The sequence below is a fragment of the Dipodomys merriami genome, unplaced genomic scaffold (genome assembly GCF_024711535.1).
Source record: "Dipodomys merriami isolate MVZ:Mamm:240054 unplaced genomic scaffold, mDipMer1.0.p SCAF_6, whole genome shotgun sequence".
Classification (NCBI taxonomy): domain Eukaryota; kingdom Metazoa; phylum Chordata; class Mammalia; order Rodentia; family Heteromyidae; genus Dipodomys; species Dipodomys merriami.
The window spans coordinates 49,228,281-49,255,979 of record NW_027206179.1 but is presented as its reverse complement, the minus strand read 5'-3'; the positions used below and the strand labels follow the sequence as shown (position 1 = coordinate 49,255,979).

At 35.9% G+C, this 27,699-nt stretch overlaps 1 protein-coding gene across 1 annotated transcript in view; it reads right to left on the bottom strand.

Moving 5' to 3' along the window:
• Positions 1-27,699, bottom strand: part of Diaph3 (diaphanous related formin 3) — a 450,161-nt gene that overhangs the window by 287,800 nt on the left and 134,662 nt on the right. Inside the window, exons 10-14 of the mRNA XM_070002884.1 lie at positions 17,309-17,419; positions 16,904-17,022; positions 16,074-16,190; positions 6,051-6,169; positions 787-851 (exon numbers count right to left, since the gene is read on the bottom strand). Coding sequence (XP_069858985.1) covers positions 787-851; positions 6,051-6,169; positions 16,074-16,190; positions 16,904-17,022; positions 17,309-17,419 — 531 coding nt within the window. The remainder of the gene's footprint in view (positions 1-786; positions 852-6,050; positions 6,170-16,073; positions 16,191-16,903; positions 17,023-17,308; positions 17,420-27,699) is intronic.

Genomic DNA, 27,699 nt, shown 5'->3' with positions numbered 1-27,699 from the left:
GGTGACTTAGTAAATGTTTACTGTGGGCTCTTGGTGGTTGGAGTATTAGTAGTTATTATTCAATCAATGCGAAAATTCAAATCAGAAAGAACATTTAAAACGTTATTAATCCAATCAAGAAGTCTATGAGTGTTTCTTAATAATAGAAAGAAAACTATTGTTTTTAGTCTATGAGGTTTATAGTAGGCCAGAAACAAAAGGACAGACTACCACTTTAAAGTAAGAAATGGGAAGATAGTCAGAAATACTACGAGAAAGAAACCAATGAATCTAGTAATATCTGATAAGTAAACTGAAAAGGAAGCTTTATGACAATATAATAAAGTGAAACAAATAACAAGTTAACTGTCAAAGATTTAAGATATGATTTCAATCTGAACTATATTTCTTAAAACTTAATCTTTTTGATATTTTAGCTATTCAATCATTCAAAAGAACTCTTTTTATTCTTAAAAGAGCCAATAATAATTATTATATTTCTGTATAGATAATAAAGACAAGATAGTCAAAATTAGCTCTAGTTGAAGAAATAGCTAAATACACATAAACTATAGCTCATGTCAGATAATAACAAATATAAGAAGAAAAATAAATCAGGAGAAGAACAAGAGCAAAAAAGGGCAAAGGCTAAGAGAGAAGACTGAAGACTTTTTAAAAAATACAGTGGTCTAGGATGCTCTCCATTAGAAATGTGCTACCTGAGGAAGGTAAAGAAGACATGGGAAATAACAAGTGAATTCCTAAATGGTTCCTTATGCAACCTTACAAAATTAGTCAGTTACTCACCTTTTTATGAAGTTCTGATGATTTTTTTTCAAACTCTTCTAATTTTGCTTGATCTATGCAAACATCTAAAATTACAGTAACAATTTACAAGTCATTATAACATGTCTATATAAAATAACTATAAAAATTATTCCAAAATGTTAGATATATCTGGTAAAATAAACAAAATGGAGAAACATCAGAAATATTAGAAAACATAAAAAAAAAAGTAGTTGGGTACATGACTGTAAATGTGACTACTTAGGAGGTAAAAAATGGGAGTATTATGGTTTGAGACAAGTCTGGACTAAAAAAGTACACAATGCCTCTTTCTCAGCCCATAGCTAGGCATGGCAGCAAACACCTATCATACCAGCTACATGGGAGACAGAGATGACTGTAGCTCCAGGACTGCTTGGGAAGAAAATCAGACCAGAAAGAAAATATGCCAGTTTGGGTGGAAGAAGTTGGACATGATAACGCACATTTATATCCTAGCTAAAACAGAAAGCCTAAAATAGGTAGGTCATATTCAAAGCACATGGTACAAACCTGGGTTCTGGTGGCTTACACCCATAACCCTAACTACTCAGAAAGCTAAGAACTGAGGATGAGAATTCAGTCTGGCAAGGACAAGAAAGTCTGTGATACTCTTGTTTCCAATTAACAAAAAAAAGCTGGATGTGGAGCTGTGGTGCAAATGGTAAAGTATCAGCCTTCCACAAACTAGGTAAAGGACAGTGCCCAGGCCCCTGATTTTCAGTACTGGCACAAAAGATAAAGAAACAAAATAAAATCTTAAAGCATAATCAGCATGAAAAAAAGGTGGTAGTTGTGTCTAACATATCCTTAGTTCAAATCTCAGTACCACTAAAATGAAGAAAAGGAAAAGAAGTAGAGGGAAAAGGAAGAGAAAAAGGAAAAGAGAAAGAAAAATATTTAAATTTAAGCTATCAGGCTAGAGGAAAAATTCCCATTTTACCATACTTTTTAAAGGTTTCTGTCATTAATCAACATTAAAAGCTAATGAGATGATGGCATTCTATCCAAAAAACAGGGAAAACTAATAAACATAAAATTAGAGAGAAAAAAAAAAGAAAGTGGTAGAGCATCAACCTAGCAAGTACAGGCCAAATTCAAGCCTCAGTCCTGCCATACACTCACACACACAAAATTAAAAGTCTTAATTACAATTCACAGCAAACACCGAAGAAGCTATAATATTGAAACATTCTTCTAACAACAGAAGCATACCTTGGAAACTTTGCTGGTGAAAAATCAGACAATAGGTATTCAATTTTTAAATAGCATTTTCTCTAACCCAGCAATTCAATATTTCAAGACATCATCTTTGAACCCAAAAAACTCATTAAAATAATAGTGTAGGTTATGAATAAATACTCATCTATAATGATCTGGTTATATATTAACACAAGATGGACTATTAGAAGAAACAACTCATAAGGAATTACCACACTATATCTTATGTCTTCTTTTACTGAAGAAAACTAACATATGAATGTGGTTTTAAGATACTTTACAGAAAAGCTTATACTGTAAGGAAAATGTCAAATTGTTGTATTTCCTCAATGCAGTCCCACTTCTTATGTATGTTTCATGACCATACTGGTAGTAAGTATACTACATTACTTCATAAATAAACTCTCGCCTAATGGCCACAAACCTATGCCTCAGAAAGTATGAGCCAGGTTCCATGTTCTATGCACTTAATTTATAACCTATAATTTTTAATTATGACCTATAATTTTGCTTTACTTCTTTTCTCCCTGAACCTAGAGCATTTCATAGAAGAGGAGGGCTCTGGTACAAAATGATCAACAACCTATTCAATGGATTCTGATCTACAAGATGGGCCATAAACATAATTATTATCTGAGAAAGCAAAGATAATTCAAAGTGAAGTTCCTATTTTCCTAGATTATCAACATCCCTTCAACCCTTTTCATAAAAAAGAGGAACTGAACACAGAAACTAAATGCAATCTCCTATAGTTCCTTCAATTGTTCTGCTGTTTAGCTTCTTAATTAAAACTAAATGTGCAATGTTCTTTCTTTGATTTGTCTCTTTAATACATGACAAGTAACTTCTGGATATGAAAAACGTTCTTGTCTATGTAATCCTAAATTTCAACCATTTTAGTAAAATGGTTGTCTATAGAACACTAAATATTTAACCATCTGATTCCTCCTACAGAGACAGGCTCTTCCAAGTCTCCACTACAAAATATTAGATTATCTGTGCCCTACAGTTTCTAAGACTTTTCTCTACTTACCAATGTCACATATTCTTCTCATCTATTCATATAAATATAGTAACATTCTCTCCTACATTTAAGTGTAAGAGTTAATTCTAAACTTCATACTCAGAAGAATTAGCTTACTAAAATTACGTAAAGATCTGTCAATTTTGCAAGCAATATTCAAAGATAATGTTTCCTTTTCAACAGTTCCATGACAAAAACCGGGATTGGGGATAGAGGCATAGCACAGTTGGTAGAGCATTAGCCAATGAGTGAAAGCATCAGGTACAGAGTTCAAGTCCCAGGTTCAGAAACAAAATGGAAAACATACAAAATAAAACACAGGGCTACTCAAGAAAAGAAATTCCTAGTTTCCATATGGAATATTTTTACCATAATATCAAAAATCATTCCACAAGAAGCCATATACTATTTACCTGCATTTTTTAACTGTAACCCCTACGTATATCACCTTTATAATAAGAATAAAGATTTTTTTGCATCATTCCACATTTTAGTTGGCTATATATTTAATGTATTTTTTTCTCAATTTCTGTGTTCACTTTCCTACCCTCAGGATCTTCTAATTGTTTGTCAGCACTGAAAATCAGCATGTTCTATATCAATATCACTAATATTAACCAGTCTCTTATTCATTCACTATACAGTCCACTGTCCATTGGTTTAGAACAGAGATCAACAGTGGGATTGAATAGCCTTTTCAAATCATTATGCACAGTCTGAGGTAACAACAACATTTAACAATGGTACATCTTAGTTACAGTGGAATTACACCTATCAATGAACATTCTATACTATGTTACTTTTAAGTTGGTGTACTCAAGTGTACATCTTTGGAAGTATTAGGGGGATGATACAGAATTCAATGGAAAAAGGGTGAAACAATACAGCAGTGGAGCTCATGGACACTGATGAATGCTAACTATACAACTCCTGGGTAGAGATGAGAGGGAAGGACTTGGAAAGAGTGAGGGAATAGAAGATACTGTAGAAGGGGCTGGGAAGGTGGCTCAGTGGTAGAGAGCTTGCCTTGTATACATGAGGCCCTGGGTTCGATTCCCCAGCACCACATAAGCAAAAAGAAAAAAAGCCAGGTGGACCTGTTGCAACAATCAGAAGTACAAGTTGTCATGTCCAAAACGAGCTTTACAACGTCGGTGCGGGGGGTGGGAGGGGGAAGAAGGGGAAGGAGAAGGATTGGGATTGGGGGGGAAGGAGGGAGGCTGGGAAGGGATGTGAAGGGTAAACAAAGGAGGAGGCTGCAATGCTTGGTAAGAAATGTACGCATTATCCTGCCCATGTAATTGTAACTCCTCTGTACAGTATGTTCACAAATAAAATAAAATTAAATTTAAAAAAAAGAAAAAAAAAGAAAAAAAGCCAGAAGTGGCACTGTGGCTCAAGTGGTAGAGAGCTAGCCTTGAGCTGAAGAGCTGAGGGGCAGCACCCAGGCCCAGAGTTCAGGCCCCACAACCGGACCCCAAAAAAAAAGAAAAGAAAAAGATACTGTAGAAAAAGAAATGTACTCATTACCTGACTCATGTAATTGTAATCCCTCTGTACATCACTTCTAAAATAACAATATAGTAAATTAATAATAAAAACCAGATTTTCTACCAATGGAGTTTTCAATGGTCATTTGGAAAGGAGTAGTTTGCTGAGAACAGCACATCTTCCAAATGTTGACACATCTCTATATATAATATCAATATAATCATAGAGGTTAATCTCTCCACTAACCTACTCAGGGGGAAAAAAATAGTATTGAGAAGCTGTCAAGCTGATAGCAGTGGATATGTTTTCAAAAATCCCAATTTCCACTTAGGAGATCTAATTTTCTCATTGGCAACAAATTTTGTCAGTCATTCAAAGTATAGGCTCACTTCATTTTATTTTTAAGCAAGTGTGTTCTAAACATGGAAGATAAAGTAGCCAGTTTGTATGACAATCTTTCAAATAAGAAAGAAATTTTAAAAGCCAGTTTTTTTTTAACAATTCCAAGCACCGGAAAAGCTTTTTTATTGTACTTCAGTAGCAAAAGTACTTCATGTATATATTCCATTGGTTAACAAAGAATGTTAGAAAGATATACTCAAGAAAAGCATTTGACAAAATTAATATTGTTTTCTTTTTTCACAGTCCTGGGCATTGTCCCTGAACTGTTTAGCTCAAAGCTAGCACTCTACCACTTTGAGCCACAGCATCACCTCTAGTTTTCTGGTGGTTTGTAGGGGATAAGAATGTCACAGGGATGGGCTGGGAAGGTGGCTCTGTGGTAGAGCGCTTGCCATTCATGCATTAGGCCCTGGGTTTGATTCCTCAGCACCACATAAGCAAAAAGAAAAAAAAAGCTGAAGTGGCACTGTGGCTCAACTGGTAGAGCACTAGCCTTGAGCTGAAGAGCTGAGGGACAGCACCCAGGCCGAGAGTTCAGGCCCCACGACCGGACCCAAAAAAAAAAAAAAAAATGTCACAGGGCTGGGAAGGTGGCTCAGTGGTAGAGTGCTTGCCTTGCATGCATGAGGCACCACATACACAGAAAAAGCCGCAAGTGGTGCTGTGGCTCAAGTGGTAGAATGCGAGACTTGAGCTGAAGAGCTGAGCACTAAGGCCCAGAGTTCAGCCCCACAATCAAAAAAACAACAACAACAACAAAAAAACAACAGGGTGTCACAACCTTGCCTGTCCAGGCTGGCTTTGGGCCATGATCCTCAGATCTATCTCTAGGCTTGAACCACCCATTGGTAATCAGCTAAAACTGATATTCTTAAGACTGCAAATGAAATTCTTAAAACTTGGCAGTTTTTTATTTATTCTGAAAATAAAGAACACTACCTCAGAATAATGCTACAATTTTATAAACCATTGTTGTCTAAAAACAGTGTAAATCATTGAATCCTAAGGAAAAAGGAAAAAGCTTTAGTATCAATATGAAAACAATCTAGGCTAATCCATTAAATAAAAAAAATAGCTATTCCCATTTAAGGAACAGAGAAAGACTCACCTACAAATTGACTTAAATCTAAATCTAGTCTTTTTCGATAGGTAAAGTCTGGATCCATTCCATCTCTGTGCAATACAATCTGGGAGACACATTCATCAATTAATTTGAAGTACTGCTGTCTAAAACAAAAGAAAAAAGGCAGATTAATCATAGTCAATTTCCTTATAATGAGGTTCAAGATATGTTTTACAAACTTTAAGGAAATACACCATGCTTTAAGATGATTTTTCTAATAAAAGCCAAACGCTTATAGAATTCTTTGGCGTTATGACAATAAATTAAAGTGGTTATATTTTAAAAGTTGTCATACAGAGATGAGCATTCCACTATGCCGAACAAATACAGCTTCCTCTGTATTCACACAATCCAAATCTAAAAGATATTTTCTAAGAAGTTCTATAGAGGGTATATAAGATCATATACTATACTGTTTACAGAACATTTATTGAATTGTATTAAAAATTGATACTGAAACCCAATGCCCATAATCCTAGCTACTCAGAGGCTGAGATCTGAGGATCTATTTTCTAAGCAAGCACAGACAGACAAACCTACAAGATTCTTATTATTTGGAATTAAACAGCAAAAAGTCAGAAGTGGAGATGAAGCTAACCTACTAGAAGACCAAGAGTAAGCAAAAAACTAAGAGACAGATGAAACCTGGATTTAAGCTCAACTACTGGCATAAAAACGAAACAAAACTTCTGATGCTCAAAATGTATGGTGCCAACTTAATAGTTCTTTCTCAAAAGAAAACAGAAAAATAATAGGAATATTCAAAAATAAAAATTTAAGGTTTTAAAATTTTTAAAAACCTAACAATGTAAGCCATTTTGCCATTTGAAAACTCATGTTAGCCATGCGCCAATGGCTCACACCTGTAATACTAGCTACTCAGGAGGCTGAGATCTGAGGATCATGGTTCAAAGCCGGCTCAGGCAGGAAAGTTTGTGACACTTTTATCTCCAATTAACCACCAGAAAACTGGAAGTGGTGCTGTGAGTGACTCAAGTGGTAGAGTGCTAGCCTTGAGCTGAAGAGTTCAAGGGCTCAGGAACAGCACCTAGGCCCACAGATCAAGCCCTACAACTAATTAAAAAAACAAATCATGTTAATAAATTATTCTATACCCCTCAATATTCAAGAGTTCAATATTGCCTTAACTGAGATTTCATTCAAAAACTCTTTCAGGCCCACAGAATGGGAGAAGATCTTCACTAGCTATACAACAGAAAAGGGCCAAATATCTAAAAAAAATTGTTAGAACTAAAAAAATTAAGTCATCCAAAAACAAATCCTCAAAGAAACAACCGCCCGATTAATAAGTGAGCTAAAGACTTAAAGAGAGACTTCTCTGAAGAGGAAATAAGAATGGCCAATAGACACATGAAGAAATGCTCAGCTTCTCTGGCCATAAAAGAAATGCTAATCAAAACAACACTGAGATTCCAACTCACCCCAGTTAGAATGGCTATAATAAAAAAAATCTACTAATGAAAGAAGCTGGAGGGGATGTAGCCAAAAGGGAATCATACTGCACAGTTGGTGGGAGTGTAAACTTGTCCAACCACTCTGGAAATCATTATGGATGTTCCTCAAAAGATTCCACATAGAGTTCCCCCATGACCCAGCAATCCCACTTCTGGGCATTTACCCAAACAATCACAAACAAGGCCATACTAAAGCTACCGGCACACCAATGTTTACTGCAGCATTACTCACCACAGCTAAGATATGGAACCAACACAGAAGCCCCTCAGTAGAAGGGTGGATCAAGAAAATGTGGTACATATATACAATGGAATTCTATGCTTCCATTGAAAGAACACCACCACCCCATTTGTCAGTAAATAGAAAGACTTGGAAAAAAATCATATTAAGTGAAGTTACCCAGTCCCAAAGAAATTTAGGTCCCAGTTTCCCTTATTTGCAATAATTAGTATACATATAATCTTATCTGATAAGCTGAAAAGCTCAAAAACTATGAACAAATAACCATATAAGAGGATGCTAAGTGAAATGAACCTCAAGATATAGACACAAGAGGTCTACTTATATTATTATTGCTTTAAGTATACCATGTGATGTTATTATTATTTCTTGTTGTTTCTTTGTATGTCTTTACCTATGGCATATCCCCTGGTGTCATTATACTCGATTTTGGTACACCGCATCTGGTATATACATATGTCTAATCTTGGGAGAGGAAGGGTAATAACAAAATGCTGAAACAATGACACAGGATGATCCATTGCAACAAAGGAACCCACAGGACAGTATATCAGAAACAAACTTTACAACTTCAGGCAGCAGGGGAGGAAGAATAGGAGATGGAGGAGGGAAAAGATAGTGGGACAACAACAAGGAAGGGAAGGGGTAACAATGATTGACAAGTAATGTACTCATTGCCTTACTCATGTAACTGTAAACCCTCTGTACAACATCTTAACAATAATATAATAAGATAAAATAAAAAATAAAATTATACATTTCAAAAAAGAAAAAACCCAGAGGCAAAAAGTACCAAAGAATATGTATCTCTGACTGGGAAGGTGGGTCAGTGGTAGAGTGCTTGCCTTGCCTTCATGAGGACCTGAGTTCGATCCCTCAGCACCACATAAGCAGAAAAAGCTAGAAATGATGCTGGGGCTCAAGTGGTAGAGCACTAGCCTTGAGCTGAAAAACTTAGGGATAGTGCCCAGGCCCAGAGTTCAGGCCCCACGACTCCATTCCCCTCCCCCCAAAAAAGAATATTTATCTCCAAATTCTAGAAATAATTACAAAACCTATGAGCAGTATGAGTGAGTTAGTAAGTTAATCAGAAGAAAATGTGAATGGCTTAATAAGATGATCATAAATAGCCATTATTTCACTGATAAAATTCTATTTCAGGAAGTGGCACTGTAGCTCAAGTGGTAGAACACTAGCCTGAAGCTGAAGAGCTGAGGGACAGCGCCCAGGCCCAGAGAAGAACCCCCATGACCAACCAAAAAAAAAAAAAAATGCTATTTTCAAAATAGACCACATTTTAGGTCACAAAGCAAATTTGTACAAATTCAGAAACACTGAAATTGTAACCTGTATTCTCTCAGACTATAAGGGCATAAAATTAGAACTCAACACCAAAAGCCACCAAAGAAAGTCCTGTTTTACATATGGATGCTGAATAACACACTGTTGAATCACTCGTGGGTCATGGAAGAGATTAGAAAGGAAATTCAAATATTCATGATATTCAACAAAAATGAATACACAAATTACCAGATCCTCTGGAACACAGCAAAGGCAGTACTCAAAGGCAAGTTTATAGCTCTGAGTTCCTACATTAACAAATTGGAGAAATCTGAAACCAACAATTTAATGAGACATCTGAACCTCTTTAAAAAACAGCAGCAAGCTAAACCCCCAGTCCAGGAGACAGAAAGAAATAATTAAAATTAAATCAGAATTAAACCAATTACAATCCAAAAAACCATAGAAAGAATCAACAAAACAAAGAGTTGGTTCTTCCAAAAAATTAACAAAATTTACACACCCTTAGCAAATCTTATCAGAAAAAGAAGAGAACACACCCAGATGAACAAACTCAGATAAGAATGGAAATATCACCACAGAAACAACCAAGATTCAGAACATTATAAGGGAATACTTTTCAAACCTTTATGCTCATAAGTTTGAGAACTTGGAAGAAATGGATGATTTCCTAGCAAATACCGACAGGCCAAAACTAAACCAAGATGAGTTAAACCAACTTAGCAGACCCATATCAAGCATTGAAATAGAAATTTCAAGTGGGCACTGGTGGCTCACACCTGTAATCCTAGCTACTCAGGAGGCTGAGATCTGAGGATCATGGTTCAAAGCCAGCCCCGGCAGGAAAGCGATACTGCTATCTCCAACAAACCACCAGAAAACCGGAAGTGGCACTGTGGCTCAGCTCGCCTTGAGCTGAAGAGCTGAGGGATAGCACCCCAAGTGCCAGAGTTCAAGCCCCATGACCGACAGAAAAAACAAAAAACAAAAAGAAATAGCAACATCAATGAGGGACCTCCCCTCTAAGAAAAGCCCAGGACCAGATGGATTTAAAGCAGAATTCTACAAGGTCTTCAAAGCAGAACTCACACCAACACTCCTCCAACTCTTCAATGAAAATGAAAGATAAAGTTCACTACCAAACTCTTTCTATGAAGTCATTATAGCCCACACCCCAAAAACAGGAAAAGACTTATCAAAGAAAGAAAACTATACACCGTTTCTTTGATGAACATTGATGCAAAACTTCTCAACAAAATTTTGGCCAATCAACTTCAACAATTCATCCAAAAAAATCATACACCACGATCAAACAGGATTCATTTCAGGAATGCAAAGCTGGTTCAATATATGCAAATCAATTAATATAATTCATCACATCATCAAAAGCAAGGATAAGAACCACATGGTTATCTCAACAGATGCAGAAAAAGCATTTGACAAGCTCCAACACCCCTTTATGATGAAAGCTCTGGAAAAATCAGGAATCCAAGGAACATTCCTCAATACAATAAAGGCTGTATATGACAAACTTATAGCCAGCGTTATACTTAACAGTGAAAAACTAAATCCATTTCCTTAAACTCAGAATGAGACGAGGATGTCCACTCTCTCCACTTCTCTTCAATTTAGTATTAGAATGCCTAGCTATAGCAATAAGATGCAAACATAAAGGGGATCCAAATAGGAAACGATGAAGTAAAACTCTCCCTCTTTGCAGATGACATGATCTTATATTCAAAGAATTGCAGACTCCAGTCCCAAAGTCCTCGAGCTGATTCGAAACTGTGGCAAAATAGCAGGGTATAAAATTAACCCTCAAAAATCAATGGCTTTTTTGTATGCCAACAATAAGAGCAGGGTTGAAATCAGGAAAGCAACTCCATTCATAATAGCCCCACAAAAAATGAAATACCTAGGAATTAACATAACCAGAGAAGTAAAGGGCCTCTATGATGAAAACTTTAAAAATCTGAAAAAGGAAATTCAAACAGAACTCAGAAAGTGGAAAAATCTCCCATGCTCCTAGATTGGAAGGCTCAACATCATGAAAATGGCAATACTTCCCAGGGCTATCTACAAATTCAATGCCATACCTATCAATATTCCAACCTCATTCTTCAAGGAAATAGAAGAGGCAATCCAAAAATTTATGTGAAACAATAAAAGACCCCGAATAGCAAACACGATCCTTAACAGAAAGAAAAATGCTGGAAGAATATCGATACCAAATTTGAAACTCTACTACAAAGCCATAGTAATCAAAACAGCTTGGTATTGGCACAAGAACAGACATCAGGACTAATGGAATAGAATTGAAAACCCAGAAATGAACCCACAGACCTATAGCCATCAATCTTTGATAAGGGAGCTAAAAAAATAGAATGGAAGAAAGACAGCCTTTTCAGTAAATGGTCCTGGCAAAATTGGTTAATCACCTGTAGAAAACTAAAACTAGATCCTTATATATTATGCTCTACCAGAATCAACTCTAAATGGATCAAAGACCTCGGAGTCAAAGCAGACACCCTGAAAACATTACAGGACAAAATAGGAGAAACCCTAGGTCTCCTTGGCACAGGTCCAGATTTTCTTAATAGAAACCCAAAAACACAACAAATCAAAGAAAGATTGGACAAAATAGGATTGCATGAAATTACAGAGCTTCTGCATGGCAAAGGACACAGCTAACAAGATCAATAAAAAGCCCACGGATTGGGAGAAGATTTTCACTAGCCATATAATGGACAAGGGTCTCAACAACAAATCCTCAAAGAAACAACTGCCCAATAAATAAGTGGGCTAAAGACTTAAACAGAAACTTCTCTGAAAAGGAAAGAAGAATGGCCAATAGACACATGAAGAAATGCTCAACCTCCCTAACCATAAAAGAAATGCAAATCAAATAACACTGAGATGCCACCTCACCCCAGTTAGAACAGCTATAATCAAGAACGCTAATAACAACAGATGCTGGAGAAGATGTGGCCAGAAGGGATCCCTACTGCATTGTTGGTGGGAGTGTAAACTTGTACAACCACTTTGGAAAGCAGTATGGAGGTTCCTCAAAAGACTCCACATAGAACTCCCCTTATGACCCAGCAATCCCACTTTTGGGCATTTACCCAGATGATCACAAACAAGACCATACTAAAGCTACCAGCACAACTATGTTCACTGCAGCATTATTTACCATAACTAAGATATGGAATCAACCCAGATGCCCCTCTGTAGATGAATGAATCAAGAAAATGTGGTATATATATACACAATGGAATTCTATGCCTCTATCAGAAAGAATGACAATGCCCCATCTTTTAGGAAATGAAAAGACTTGGAAAAAATTATATTAAGTGAAGTAAGCCAAAGAAACATAGGTCTCATGGTTTCCCTTATTTGTAATAACTAGTATATGTCTGAGACAAATAGAAAAAGTCAAAAGCTATATACTTATGGCCAGATAAGATGAAATTAAGCGAATGAACCCCAAGATAGGGACACAAGTGGTTTTTTTCTCCCTTGCTATTGTTTCTAACGTATTTCTAAGGTACCATGTGATTTTTTTTGTTGCTTTGTATGTCCCTCTCCCATAGTGTAACCCCTGTTTTCACTGTATTTGATGTTGGTATAATTTGTGGAGAGGAAGGGAAAAACAAATTGTTTAAATAGGGATATAGATTGACCCATTGCAACAATGAGATGTACAATTTAGGCAGTGGCGGGGGTAGCTGAGGAGGTGGGAGGGAAGAGAGGGTAGGGAAAAAAAAAGGAGAAGGCAACAATGCTGGATAAGAAATGTACTCATTACCTTGCTCATGTAACTGTAACCCCTCTGTACAATATTTTCACAATAAAAAAATTTAATTAAAAAATTAAAAAATGCTATTTCACTGGAGGATGCTATAATATCATATTCATTTCCTCTACAGTATTTTTTAATACCAGAAATTATCTCACATGAACACTCAACTACCACGGCATTTTGCACCTGGTACATTATAATCCTCTCCTGCTTCTTCTAATTATTTTACAACCGTCACTTCCTTCCCTGTTTTTTCCCTAAGGTCTCGGATACACCTTTCTCCAAAGCAATTACATTTAAGCTTTTGTTTTTAATCACCAAAGGTGAAAATTGAAAAGGATCCTATTTTTTTACCCATTATTTTTATAATGAGGACACTTTGAATAAAGCCAGAGTATAAAAGTTAATTATTTACCAAAAAAAAGTTACATCTGTTCATTTCAGAAGCATTTTAAAATGGCATTAAGTTTAGCAAGGTGTCTCAAATCTTTTAATCTCAGTACTAAAGAGGTTATCAGCAAGACCTTGATTTTTTAAAAAAAAATATGAAAATAAATTGTGGCACATAATCCTAGCTACTCAGTAAGCTAAGATTTTGTGAACTGTAGTTTGAAGCCCAGCCTTCCAGAAAAGTCTGAGACCTCATTTCAAAACAACAATCATCAAAAATCTAGTTTGAACATGTGGTTCAAGTGGTAGAATACCTGTCAGGCAAACAAGCTAAGCAAGCATAAGCCCCTGAGTTCAAAGCCAAATACGGATGAGGGAGGAAAGGATAAAACTTAGATGATCTAAAATTAAATGTGAATTTCAGAAACTGCAGTAGATTAATCCAAAAAATAAAGTTCTCACCCAAAGAAAGACACCTATAGAACTATATAACCCTAAGAAAATTACTGTAATTACAATTTTAAGGATGAAGAGAAAAAAGTAAAAGCATAAATCTGACACTACCTTGTAATAAAAGTATAATCTTAGAGCTGGAAAGGTGGTTCAGTGGTAGAGTGCTTGCCTTGCATGAATAAAGCTCTGGGTTTGATTCCTCAGCACAACATAAGCAGAAAAAGTCGGAAGGGGCACTATGGCTCAAGTGGTAGCATGCTAGCCTTGAGCTGAAGGGACAGTGCCCAGGCCCAGAGTTCAGGCCCCACAACTGACAAAAAAAAAAAAAAAAAAAGTATAATCTTTCAGAAAATAAATAATAGTAACTGAAATCTTGGAACATGGGAAAAACAAATGAGATTGTTGTAAAGCTACAATTTCTCAGTCTTACACAAAATGACAGGATCATTGGATCCATGCCTTTTTTTTGGTCGGTCATGGGGTTTGAACTCTGGGCTTGGGCACTAACCCTGTGTTCCAACTCAAGGCGAGTGCTCTACCGCTTGAGCCACAGCACCACTTCCGGTTTTCTAGTGGTTAATTGGAAATAAGAGTCTCACGGACTTTTCTGCCTGGGCTGGCTTTGAACTGTGATCCTCAAATCTCAGCCTCCTCAGTAGTTAGGATTACAGGAATGAGCCACTGGCGCCCGGTGGATCCATGCTTTTGAATGCATTCTAAATTTAGAAATAGGTCATGCCTTCCTGAACTCAGGCACAGGAATTAGGGTTATAATAACATACACACCCCTGAAGCATTAGGACATATACAAAATACTGTATGTTAAAATGCCCTTGAATTCTTGAAAATTAAAACAAGCAAAGTCAAAACAACCTGTCACACAACTGTCAAAGATCTAGAGGGAGATATTTCAGAGTAAACTGATATAGTTTTGTTTTCAAGTAAATTTGGAGTCCAAACATAATATTACAATCAGCAGGTACACAGTAATATCTTAAGATTTAAATAATCCTAGCTACTCAGATGGCTGAGATCTGAGGATTGTGATTTAAAGCTAGCCTGGGCAGAAATGTCCCCCTGAGACTCTTATCTCCAATTAACTACTCAAAAACTGGAAGTGGCACTGTGGCTCAAATGGTAGAGCACTAGCCTTGAGCAAGGAGGTCAGGGACACAGCCCAAGCCGAGTTCAAGCCCCACAACCAAAAACAACAACAAAAAATTAAATAATTAGTATTTTTAATCTAGATTTTTAGTAAGCAGTTAACTATTTAAACTGTCAATTTAGTTTAAGGAGATTATCAGAAAGCAGCTAATTTTCTACCAAAACAGATTACTAAACTCTTATTTTAGAAGATGAGTATAACTTTTAGCTGAAAAAAATGTTAAATGAACTTATTCCTTGAAACCTAAATTTTCAGCATTTGAATTTCTCATTCTTCAGTCCTGTTAGGTTCATCAAGCACTACTGCATTATAGTCCCTGACATTACCCAGAGCTGTATAGCTGGAATGACGCTTAAGATTGAATAGGGAAAAAGAAAACCTACTCACAGTATTTAAAAACAGAATTTCAGCAAAGTTAAACTGGTAGCAACAAAAATGATTGTATAGGCAGAGATCTTAGTTTACCTGGTGAAACAGTAATAAAAATGGAAAGAGGATAGGAAGAATACTTGTACTTCTGAGCATAGACTATGTGCCAGGAATTTGGCTTGGTGATTTACCCATGTTACTATAATTAATCTCCATAATACCTGTGAGGTAGATGCTCATATCCATATATAGATAGCTATATTATGATGTAGATGAGGTAGAAAATGATAAACACAATTTGGAAACCTAAGATAGCCAAGACACAATGAAATCCAAAAATCCATTTGAACAGCTTTCCAACATATTAAAAACAGTAAATACATTATATTAAGGTACTTTCTTGCTACTTAGATGGCAATGGAAATAATATTAAGTGTCCCACAAATAACTTATAAGAACACTTTCAAGATTATTCCTGCTGCCTAAGAAATGACCAAAAATATTATCCTCCACAGGATAAACCGCTTGATTTGTTCACATTTTTATTCAGAGATAAGATTGTAACCAAGAATCCACTGAAGCTTAGGAAGTAACCGTGATGTCCTTAAAAAATGACAGTGATATCATTTTATCAATATTCACTGAAATGTATGCCCATAGAAAACAACACATGCTATAGATCAGTATTATGACAAATAAAAATTCTTTGCTTAAAATGTTATTTGCTTATCCAAATAAAATATCAGGTACATTTCAAACTTTTATGAGTTTTATTAGTAAAAGAAAACATTAGAATATAAGTTTCTCTTACCTAATAAAATAGTCATTTCGAATCAACAAAAGATGTTGAAGAATAGAAATAAAATACCCCTCTGCAGTAGTTTCCTTAACTGTGTTCCACACCATGTTGTAAACATCAGATACTTCAGTAAGATAATTAAGGAACCTATGGATTTAGCTGTCTATACCATACACCAATAATAATATGACACAGACTCTGTCCTGTAAGTCTTAACAAACCAGATATCCAAGCCAGAGGCTAGGAAAACACTCTGTAAGTGGCAACTTCACCTAACAATTTCTGAGTTCTCTTTTACATTCACTAAACTAATCCAAAAGTATTTTAGAAGACAGGAATAGGGAGTAGATGGTTTTGAACACCATGTTGAATAATAAGAGTACCATCACCAAGATTGCTGGTACAGATATCAATTATCATAGAAAAATACTACTTGAAGACTGGAGTCGGTGGCTCTTAGGAAGTACAGACATTTGCAAATGCAGTGTTAATAAAAGGACTACATGTGTATATACCCAAAGTACAGGGAAATGACAGCAACCAAATTGAGCTATACAACTTCCTGTGCTGCCAAGTATTGAGTGGTAGGCAAGGTGTCAAACTGTATAAGGACATATAACCTGATTCTTCTAGGGATATAGCTCAGAAGTAGAGTAACTGCTTTGCATACATTATTTTTGCATATACATTAAAGTAATTAGGTAACATTTTAATTCATAAAGTTTTCATTTTATAAAATTTATAGAGAAGTAGGTTTCATATTTTGTGGAACACAAATGATTGTTTTGGATTTGGCATTAACTCTGCATATCTTGTTACTAGGCCTCAGAACAAAAGGATATTCAAGTTCAGCTTTAATATCTTCAAGGCGATGAGAGAATTCAATCAAATCTTCTTCCTTATGCTCATCAAAGACTTTTAGTTGGATATCCAGGCCATCATTCTTAATAAGCTTTAAATTCTAGAGATGTTAAGTAGAAATTATGATGAAAGATTTTGTTTCTAATTATGCAAAAAAAGAATGAGTACCATAAACAATAAACCAACCATTCAACTTGATTTACCGAATTCAAACATTTAAAGTGTTAAATAATACTGAAATCTTATCATCTATATTTCAAAACTAGGTTTTTATACTCTAGTCTTTTCCTACAGATAAATTATTCTTGAGGGTAATTTATCTAAATTTCCCCTAGTCAAGTACTCTACTAATTTAAATATTAATAAGGAGGCTGTAGGGCACTTACTGGCAATATCTCTTTCAATCCACATCGCATAAATTCATTTCTGATGTGAAGCCTGAAGTCCAAATCATCAGGAGATGTAACAAGGGCATTTATGAGCTGCATACAAGCTACCTACAACAGATTACATAGTAAGGCTTAGACTTTGCTCTTAACATTAAAGAAAAAAACAACAAAAAAGAAATCAAGGTTTTGTTACAGGTATTATCAAATATCTTCTACACAGAAAAACCTATTGCCATAATAAATTGTAAGGAAATATTTAGTCAATTATAAATGATAGAGGAAATACAGTTTCAATGAAATTTTTTGTCACTTTTTTGGGGCAGATGTGATGCAAAGAAGCTGAGACATTAAACATTGTTAGGCCTCCATTAAAAATGCAAGTAAAAATTAATGCCTGGTCTAGTGATACCATTCAACACATATACAATAGAAACTGAACACACCCTAGGTGAATACTATAAATACCTGATCAGATTGATAATGACTAAAATAGGACAATAAAAATTATATCCCCCTCATCAAAAGAGACTGAAATTTCAAATGACCTCAAAGTCAACAACATCCTGAATCTGATGAATAGGACTCTGTCATCAAAGACCATTTAATGAACACTGTGTAATTGAGCTACGGACGTTCATTTTCCAGGCAACAGTACTCTTACTTAGGTAAAAATTAAGAATTAATGTATGCTGTGTCTCTTAACACAAAATATATTACAAATAGCTTACTAAAAACTTTAATATATAGTTTATTTTTCAAAAAAAATTACAAAACATTTTGGTTGAATTTTACACTCCAATCCTACAACTTCTTGAACTTTTTTTTATCCCTGGTTGAAAACATATCTTTCATGATTCAAAATCCATTAAAAAAAATAGCAAAACAGATTCTCTCTCGAGAAGCAAAGAATTCTCTGTTGTTGATAATGTTATTTTTCTGTCTACATTCTATCCAAAGTGTAGCGAGAACTATTGGACTACTGATCAATATGTTTAACCTCATGCTGTTCATAAAATTGTCTTCTTTTCCATCCCTTAAGGCAGGGTTTATATGAATTTAAAATGCCTTTTTTGGATTAAGACACCAACGGGGGTCTTAGTTCCTGCTGGTTGAAATATATAGTAATTGTTATATTTGATATCTAAACACTAAAATCTGACCAGCATGCCTCTACTGTCAAAACTTAAGATTGTTTAAGGTAGGAGTTGGAAGTGTGCCAGAAGACATAAGAGAAAAAGTGTATCATACTTTAAAAAAGAAAAAGAAAATGTCAGTACCTTTCGAGTACATACTCACTCAACTGTAACCATTTCATGTCAAAAAGTCAAGTTTAAAATGTATTCCTTCTACTTTCTTACTTGGTACCCACAAACAATATTTACTTTCTTCAGCAAAACCATTTCATTTTCAAAGGCCTTGAAGTGTTTCATATATACATTTATAGGCATATTATTTCCCTATATTCTGAAAAATTAAATCAATCTATTCTGAAAAACTAACTCGGATTCTAAAAAAAACTAAAATTTTTGTTACTCAGAAAATAATAAAATTAAGCAATAAAAAATTAGTAAAAAAATACCACTTAAATGAAGAGCACCTAATATAGACAATAGTAGCATGAAAATGAAAGATAAAGTATGAGCCAAATTATTTCCAGGGAAATATTCAAAGATGCAAAGAAAATTAGGAATATAAACAATATAACCAAGTTAAATCAATAAAATCGTTTTCCAAGCCTAATGATAATCTGTAATTATTATGGTCAATAACCATACAAATATCTGAATATTACATGCAAATACCAAAACATACTGATTTTTCTTATTTTTTTTTCTTCAAATCTTTTTTTATTATCAAGGTGATGTACAGAGGCGTTACACTTACATAAGTAAGGTAATAAGTATATTTCTTGTCAAACTTGTTACCCCTTCCCTCATTTTTCTCCTATGTCCCCTACTCCCAATTTCTATAACCAAGGTAAAGACCGAAGAGTTCCTTCGAAACCTAGAAACCTTTGTTACCATTTATGCTAAGAAATAAAGAACTGTTAAAACAACTAATTGTACTTAGTACCCACTATTGCTATATTCCTGAGTGTATACCCTATCAATTAATTCTTAGAAACAGAAAAAGAATCTAAAAACTATAAAAAGAAACATGACATGTTTTCTGCTCAAATAGAAGTAAACAGATAAAATGACAACAAACTATCTCTCAGAAGGTTTATATTGCATATAGAAGAAACTATAGGTACTAAACAGAAACAGACACTATCTAATAAAACCTAATAAAAAAAAGATTAAAAGGGAGGAATGATGGACCCTAATAGATAAGAAAACAAATGTGTATGTGTCTGTGTGTATATGTGTGTTCCAATTCTGACCCTTGAACTCAGGGCCTACACTTTTCCCTGAGCTTTTGTGATAAAGGGTAGTGCTCTACCACTTGAGCCACAGCTCCACTTCAGCTTTTTAGTGGTTACTTGGAGATGAGCTTTTCATGGACTTTCCTGCCCGGTCTGGCTTAAAATCACAATCCTTAGAACCTTAATATCTAGGATTACAGGTTTGACCACCGGAGCCCTGAGCAAATGAGTTAACATGCTCAAAGATATGATCCCTTCAAGTTAGTTATAAGCAATTCAAATTTGACCATTAGAAAGCAGGTGAGGGTGACAGGAAACAGAGGCCACAAGAAGGTATAAAAACTTGGTGGCACTAAGATCCTTTAAGAACCTAATAGGGCACTTAAAGGGAAGATTTTAATTTGCTGAGAATTTGGGTAAATAAATTACAAGTAAAAAACCAATCAGGAGAAAAGAAGGTAATTGTAGTACTCTGGGGAAACAGGAAGAGAGCAAAACATGAAGAGACTGATTAAATGCACCACTGCATGCAAGTAAGATATGAACCAATAAACAGCTACCCCATATGGCCAAATAGAAACACCGATGACTTAACAAAAATCATTTGGTCTAAAAGATAGAGCAATTTTTTAAGCAGCCAAGGACTTGTCTTCTCAAAGGTACCATATATAACCAGTAAACTAAAGTATAAAATGCAATTGCCTCTAAAATGGTCCCCTCTTTGGTTCACATGCATCTTTATATATAAACTGTCCATGATTTTCACATTAAATAAGTATATTTAAAGACACATCTCTAGACTCTCTTCCCAATCATTAAAAAAATTCTAACATTGTACTTATATTGTACTATGTGATTTTGTTGTTTCTTTTATATGTTCTTCCCCCATGGTATAACACCCTGTTTTCACTGTATTTGATTCTGGTGTCCTGCATCTTGTATATACCCTTTTCTAATTTGGGGAGGGGAAGGGAAAAAACAAAATGCTTAAATAGGGATACAAGTTAACCCATTGTTACAATGAGATGTACAAGACACTATATTGAAAACGAACTTTACAACTTCTGTGGGGGAGGGAGGGAGGAGTTGAGAAGGTAGGGAGGGAAGGGATGGTAGGGGAAACAACGGAGGAGATAACAATGCTAGATGGGAAATGTACTTATTACCTTACTCATGTAACTATAACCCCTTTGTATACTATTTTTACAATTAAAAAAAACATATTTTAAAAAAAGTTCTAACATATGAACAGTATCTTGAACAATATAACTTCTCCCTGGAGGGGTAAAAGGGTCTGGATCCATTTCAGGATTTAGTATAGTTGAAGATTACTCCAAGACACCAATAGTATAATAACTGAGACCAATTACCCAATTACAAAAAGCAAGGCAAATGTCTGCCATGGGATGGTCTAGAAGGTAAAGACTTAACAGAAGATACTATAATAAATAATATAAACGAAAATGTCAAAGATATTCAATGTGTGTGTAAACAGAGCCAGTCAAAGTAATTGTAAAAGCAAATAAAATGTTCAAAGGAAATAGAAAAAAGTGGACAGGCCAGAGCATTGTACCACTGTCAGAATCACTAAATCCACAAAGTAGCTTCTTGACCTTGAAAATGAATAACTTTTTTTCCGTATATGAATATATGTCACCTAAATTCCCTCCAGTACACAACCTACTGCTGTCTATTACTCACCTCAGCACAAATATGAGAAAAAAATAAACACCTGATGTACTTTTCACCTTTAGTTTCTATTTTCAAATAGACAAGCTTAAGGTACACTAACACATTCAATGCCTGAGTTCATCAACAAGGCCTATCTTATGTTTACAGAGGCTACCAGAGCAGATGCTTCCTACATGACTATGCTGAGCAAATATTTTCAAACTTATTTTCTAACCAAAAAGGTTAGAAAATAATCTAAGAAGCACAAAATCACGTGGCCTTAGAAAGTGCATGTCTGGGTTAACTTATTCCTCTTGGATGTGAGTAGATGCTCATATAAGTAAAATAAGGACTATACTATACCAAAAAAACATAGCAGCTTCAGGAGCTGATTCCAGATTGGCAACAAATACCAATAAAATACTTAAATACAAATTCTATCAAAATCTGCAAATAGTTTTTATCTGGGGCTGGAAGATACAGTTTAGACTGCTATTCATCTTCCCTACCCCACAGCAGAAATCATCTGTCTCTCTTTGCACAATCAAAAGCTCACATTTATCAACTTAAGATGACTAAATGATACTTACAGAAAAATATTTTTGCCTGTAGTAGTACAAATAAACTCTAAAGATTTTAAAATTCTATATACATGTATTAATTCAGAATAAAAACTCTAAACAGACTATATAATGTAGTTTAACACAGAAACAGAAAAGTATACCAGCAGATGTAGAGTTGTGTAATTTTATTTATACTCCCAATTGAATGCTCTATAAATGATAGATTCAGTAAAAGAACAAATCAGAGCTTGAAATTTGCATATGCCCCACAGACAGACTCAGACAAATGAATTCAGTACTCAGGGAGCTATAATTTACATCAGCAGGAATAGTGGAGACAAACTTAGATTTTTAGAAATACTTATTCAAGACAGTCCCTAGACACCGTTAATTTCTTCTATATCTTCCCATAAACTTTGCCAAAACTGATAGCAATATAATCTTGACATTAAATGTTACATAGTTTTAAATATAAGCTTCTACAGGGCAGAATTGTAGTTCATTCATCTTTGTAGTTCTGATATCAGGCAGAGCCCAGTGCCAAAAAATCACTGGATAACTAATTATTGAATTGTAAGATTTTGTAGTGTCATTTAAAACATTAGCGAAGCAAATCTATTTGTGGTCTATAATGGCATTTCCAAAACTATGTATTTAGGAGTCTCAGAAAACTCATAATGAATTCTAGATAATGTTCACCACTAGCTTCTTAAAGATATGCTCTATATGAAAATGAGTTCACATTAGGATTTTTTTTTACTGTTTTTTAGCATGATGACACATTGCTTACTGATGCATTTCAATGGATCTTTGTTGATACCTGTTCGTAGGTTAGTCCTACGAAAGCTAACCTCAATTAACACAGTAGCCAAAACAAAGAAGAATTAAGATAAATTTATTTCTACATTTTTCTGGGATGTCTAAACAATGTCCTAAAAATAAAACCTTTACCAATACTCTACATTTTCATTGTCTCTTCATTAAATGTGAAAGCAATTTGTTTGAAATTAAAAATAACTTTAGTTGACAGTGATTTGGGATGGGGATAATTTTTTTAAAAAAACTAAGATATGACCAATCATTACAGGAAGAACCAAATAAAATTTAGGCGCCTGTGTAGCATATAAAGGGAAAAGAGAACAAATGAAAGAAAACATATAACCTTAGCTGAGCGGGATGCTGGTAGCTCATGACTATAATCATAGCTACTCAAAAGGCTGTGATCTCAGGATTGTGGTTCAAAGCCAGCCTGCACAAGAAAGTCAATGAGACTCTTATCTCTAATTAACTACCCAAGGGCTTAAAGTAGAGCTCAAGTGGTAGTGGACCAGTCTTAAATAAAAAACAGCTAAGGCTTGGCATTAGGACCTGGGTTCTGTAAGGTCCTCTCCTGGATGGTGAGCAGACTCCACCCTCCTAGCAGCAAAGTCTCCGCCCAGTATCTGCATTACCTAGGCAACTGACACACCTGGAAGAGGTCACAACTGCATCCACTGAGGTCACATCTGGATTTGATGTGGCCACACCTTTCCCAGCCCTGCCCTAGATAAGGCCTAGCCCAGGCCTTATTCCCAGGCCTTTCCCAGCCTCGGAGTGCTAACATGGCCTGGTGTCAGCCGGACCTATGAATAAACCTACCCCTTACCTGAATACCACATGCGTGGTGTACTTCTTACTAGGCCACCTCTTTTAAAAAACCTAACAGGTTCAAGCCACATTACCACAATCACCACTATCACCACCCAAAGGAAACCTTGCCTGGACATAAATACATTTAACATTTGATTTTTTTCAATAATTTATCTAATTATTGCTGAAAGAACCTAAACCATTTAAATAATGGGGGAGGAGGATCCTCAATTTTTAAATGCAAAAACTCGCAGGCTTTGTTATGCTTCCTGAGACATAGACAAATGAGACCCAACCAAAGCTTAAAAATCTATTTAATGAAATCCAGACATTAAAGAGTGTTCTTTTCTTTTTAAGTTAAAGAAAGATTTGTCTTTGTGGTAGCCATAAAATATAATTCTCCACATTGAACCACAGGGAGTATAAATAACCAATGGCCCATCTTCTCTCTTTTCTCCTTTCTCCTCTCTCCTCTCTCTCCCCCACCCCTCTGTCCAAGTCCAGGGCCAACTCAGTACTGGGCTCTGTCCTGAATTTTCTTTTTTATTTTCTCTATCATTTTAGCCATAGTTCTACTTCCAGCTTTGTTTTGTGTCTTCTATTTTATGTTTGGGGTAGTTAATTGGAGATAAGAATCTCAGCCTGGTCTAGCTTTGTATTAAGTAAAATCCTCAGGATCTCAGCCTCTTGAGTACTGTACCTAGGATTATAGACTTGAGTCATCAGCACCAGCCTTTCCACTAGATCATCTCAGTGTCATCTTTCCATATTCATATTTACTTAGATACATGCACAGCAAGTATTCATTTAGGACACAAAGAACACTCCAATGACCTTGCCAGGTTTCCCTAGAACCAGTGACAGATCAAGGCACCATTCCTTCCTTGCTGTCACTCACCCATAGTCAGAAGATCCACATTAGGCCTGGCAGATCACTCTGCAGCCTCTCCCCTACAGTTACAGACTAACATAGTAGTCTTGGCTCACAAAGCAAGTTTCAACAAGAATGTCATTCGCAACTATTTCATAAATAGTGTAATTGAATTTTAATCAATTTCTTTTATTTTAACACATTTATATTTCTTGTTTATATGTATACTTTCTCTGTATTTCATGTTGTGATGAGTGTGCATATCTAAAACACTGACTAAATGTACAGCATTTTCTTCTACTAAATGTTCCAGAAACACTGTATTCCTGAGTTTTGCTTCTTTGGAAAATATTTCACAACTAGAGATGTCTCCCATAGAAATCTTAGAAAATAATACCAACTGTGTACCACCTCTGTCCATATTTGTATGAATGTTATCATTACAGTCTATTAAATCTGGCAACAGATGATTATTGCATAAACAAGTGAATGTGATTAAATGAATAACTAGAAATGGCAAACTGAACCATATACCAGTGGCTTACCCTGTAACCATAACTACTCAGGAGCCAAAAGTGAAAGGATCATGGTTTCAGACAAGCTCAGTTAAAAATTTCATAAGATCCCCCATTTACTGAACAGCTATGGTCAGTAGTTCACATTTTGCATCTCAGCTACTTGGGAGGTTATGATGGGAGGAATAGAGAGAGTCCATGCCTGCCAAGGCAAAAACATAGAAAGACACAATTGCAACAGAAAAAGCTGGATGTAGGAAAAACATGCTTATCATCCTCAGTATGGCAGGAAGGGTCAACAGGAGGATCATGGTCCAGCCCAGATTTGGTAAATAAAGAAAAATCTTATCTCAAAGATAACCATAACCTGGTACCCTTTCATAAATAATTGTCCTAACTGAGGCATGCCACTAATGATAAACATGTTGTTGCTAATCGCAACCCAAACCAGCACGATGGGATACAGAGCTGAACAAAATTAGAAAAGGCAGAGAAAGAGAAAGGAGAGGGAGAGAGAGAGAGAGAGAGAGAGAAAATTAGAGATGAGAGATGATAATCAGAGAAGGTCAGGCTCTCTGGCAGTTGGGCACCAAATCCCCAAAAACAAGCATTATTTATCTGAGTTAACATAGGGAAGGTTACCAAGGAGACATGCAAAACATAAAGCATCTATATTAATATTATAATCAGAGTTAAAACAGTTTGTGAGACACACTGGTTCCCTTATTCTTTTGAGACAAATGGCAGCCCAGGGAAAGTCCAGATATGATGTCCTCTCATCTAGTCCGAGGTTAAGCTGTGAAGGTCTTTTGTCCAGCCTACAAGGTCCCCAGCACAGCTACAAGCCTAAAGAAAGGGGCAGGGGAGGGGGGGGGGGACAGTCAAGGGAAGGGGTGGTACCCCAGTTTCTTCACCCTCTCCAGAGCTGTCAGTTTAACTCTTCCATGGCCAACTCTTAGTGTTCCAAGTGCTGTTGAGACAGTGTCCCAACCTTTCAAACCTTTTCTAGGTTTCATAGCTCAGCTTCAGAGTTCCCTACACATGTTCCTCCCAAGAGAACCACTTGGACCTTCTGGACCATGAATCTTAAGTAGAAATAAAGACATCAACTTGCCTCTCTTTTAAAGAAAATACCATGTCGCCCTCAGGCAATTTTGGAGATCACTCCCAACTCAGACTTCTCTTGGTAACAGGCAGTTATCCTTTCAGTAGGAGTCATGTAATCAAGCAACTTGTCCCTGGCTTCAGCAAAAGTCAGCAATGACACCCTAACAGCACCAGACAGCACCTCCTCTTCACTGAGAAGGGCAAAGTCTATGCAATCTCCATCATTCTGTGTGTACATGAACATCTCCAGTCAAGTGGAAAAATCAAAAGGCCCTAGTATGTATCTTAAGCTTGAACCTGACCATTCATTGGTTTGGGATATGAAAGCTGAAAAGTAGGGCTGAATTTCATCCTTCAGCATGGCCTTTTCCTGCTACTTATAATACTCATTACCAGTAGCCTTCATTAAATTCTGATTTTAACTGTCTACAGCAATCAGACCAGGGTAACTGCTGCCCATGGTAACACAGGATCATGTTACCTGTGGGTACTTCACCACAACACGCCTGCTTCAATCCGACCTTCATGCAAATGGAACTGCATAATGGGGCTGATAACAAGCTAGCACTTGGAACTGTTATTATTGCTGTGGATAACAAAATTCTTATGACTTTAATCCAAGAGATTGTGTATACCAACAGCACGTATAAAACTATGAAAGTTTTCATGTCAGTTTATAAGTAGTAGAATCCCAGGAGTGGAGCTGTGGCTCAAGCAGTAGAGTGCTTGCCTTGAGCTGAGGGACAGCGCCTAGGTCCAGAGTTCAAGCCCCACAATCGATTAAAAAAAAAAAAAATGACCTAAGTAATAGAATCCCTCAGAAATCTCATGTTCTTGAAATTCCTAGTAGTAGGTCCAAAGGATCTGTGAAATTGAGAAAAAGCAAAAACAACTCACAAGGCTTCCCATGCTTCTTTCCTAACAAAAACTATAATTCCATTAGCCTTATGACAAACAAGAGTTTCAACAAACTTTGGAATCAAGATAATGCTTTTGACCCCTGACCAAAGTACAACAATGACAAAACAAAGAAAGAAGACCCCCATGTAGCAAAAGAATGTGAGAAGAGAAAACAAAATAAGAGCAAAAGTGAAGTATGACAGAAATGAGACTAGTCTTCCTCTAGCCCTCTTCTAGGAAATCTTGGCCAACAGAGGAAGGTTCCCATTGTAAAGCATGGATAAGCAGTTGGGTGGGCAGTTGGGATCTCTGACTAGATGTAGTAGAAAGTCTGCCCACAGAGGCTTCAGTATTGAACAGAGCAATGTGTCTATTAGAACACACTGCCATTTGTTCCTGGGCCTGTTCATCATTCACATGTGATCCCTGGAGCCCACCACAAACTCTAGACGAGATCGGGCACATTCAGGGTGGTATGGCCGTAGACGACCACCACAAACTCTAGAAAGCATAGAGTATCATTTTCTGCTGAAAAACACTATCTGACATATCTCAGAAAAGACACTGAATTATATCTACTCTTATGTCTAATTTTTGTATGGCCTTCCTAAACAGAAAACTAGTGCCTGAGAAGACTTTATACATTTTCAGCTCTATAGTTCTTCATTTCCTCACTCAATCATAACATATGGGAAAAAAAATAAGCTCAATTTTATTATAATTACAGTCACTCAGATTATCTTTATTATCAGACCATAAAGAAAATG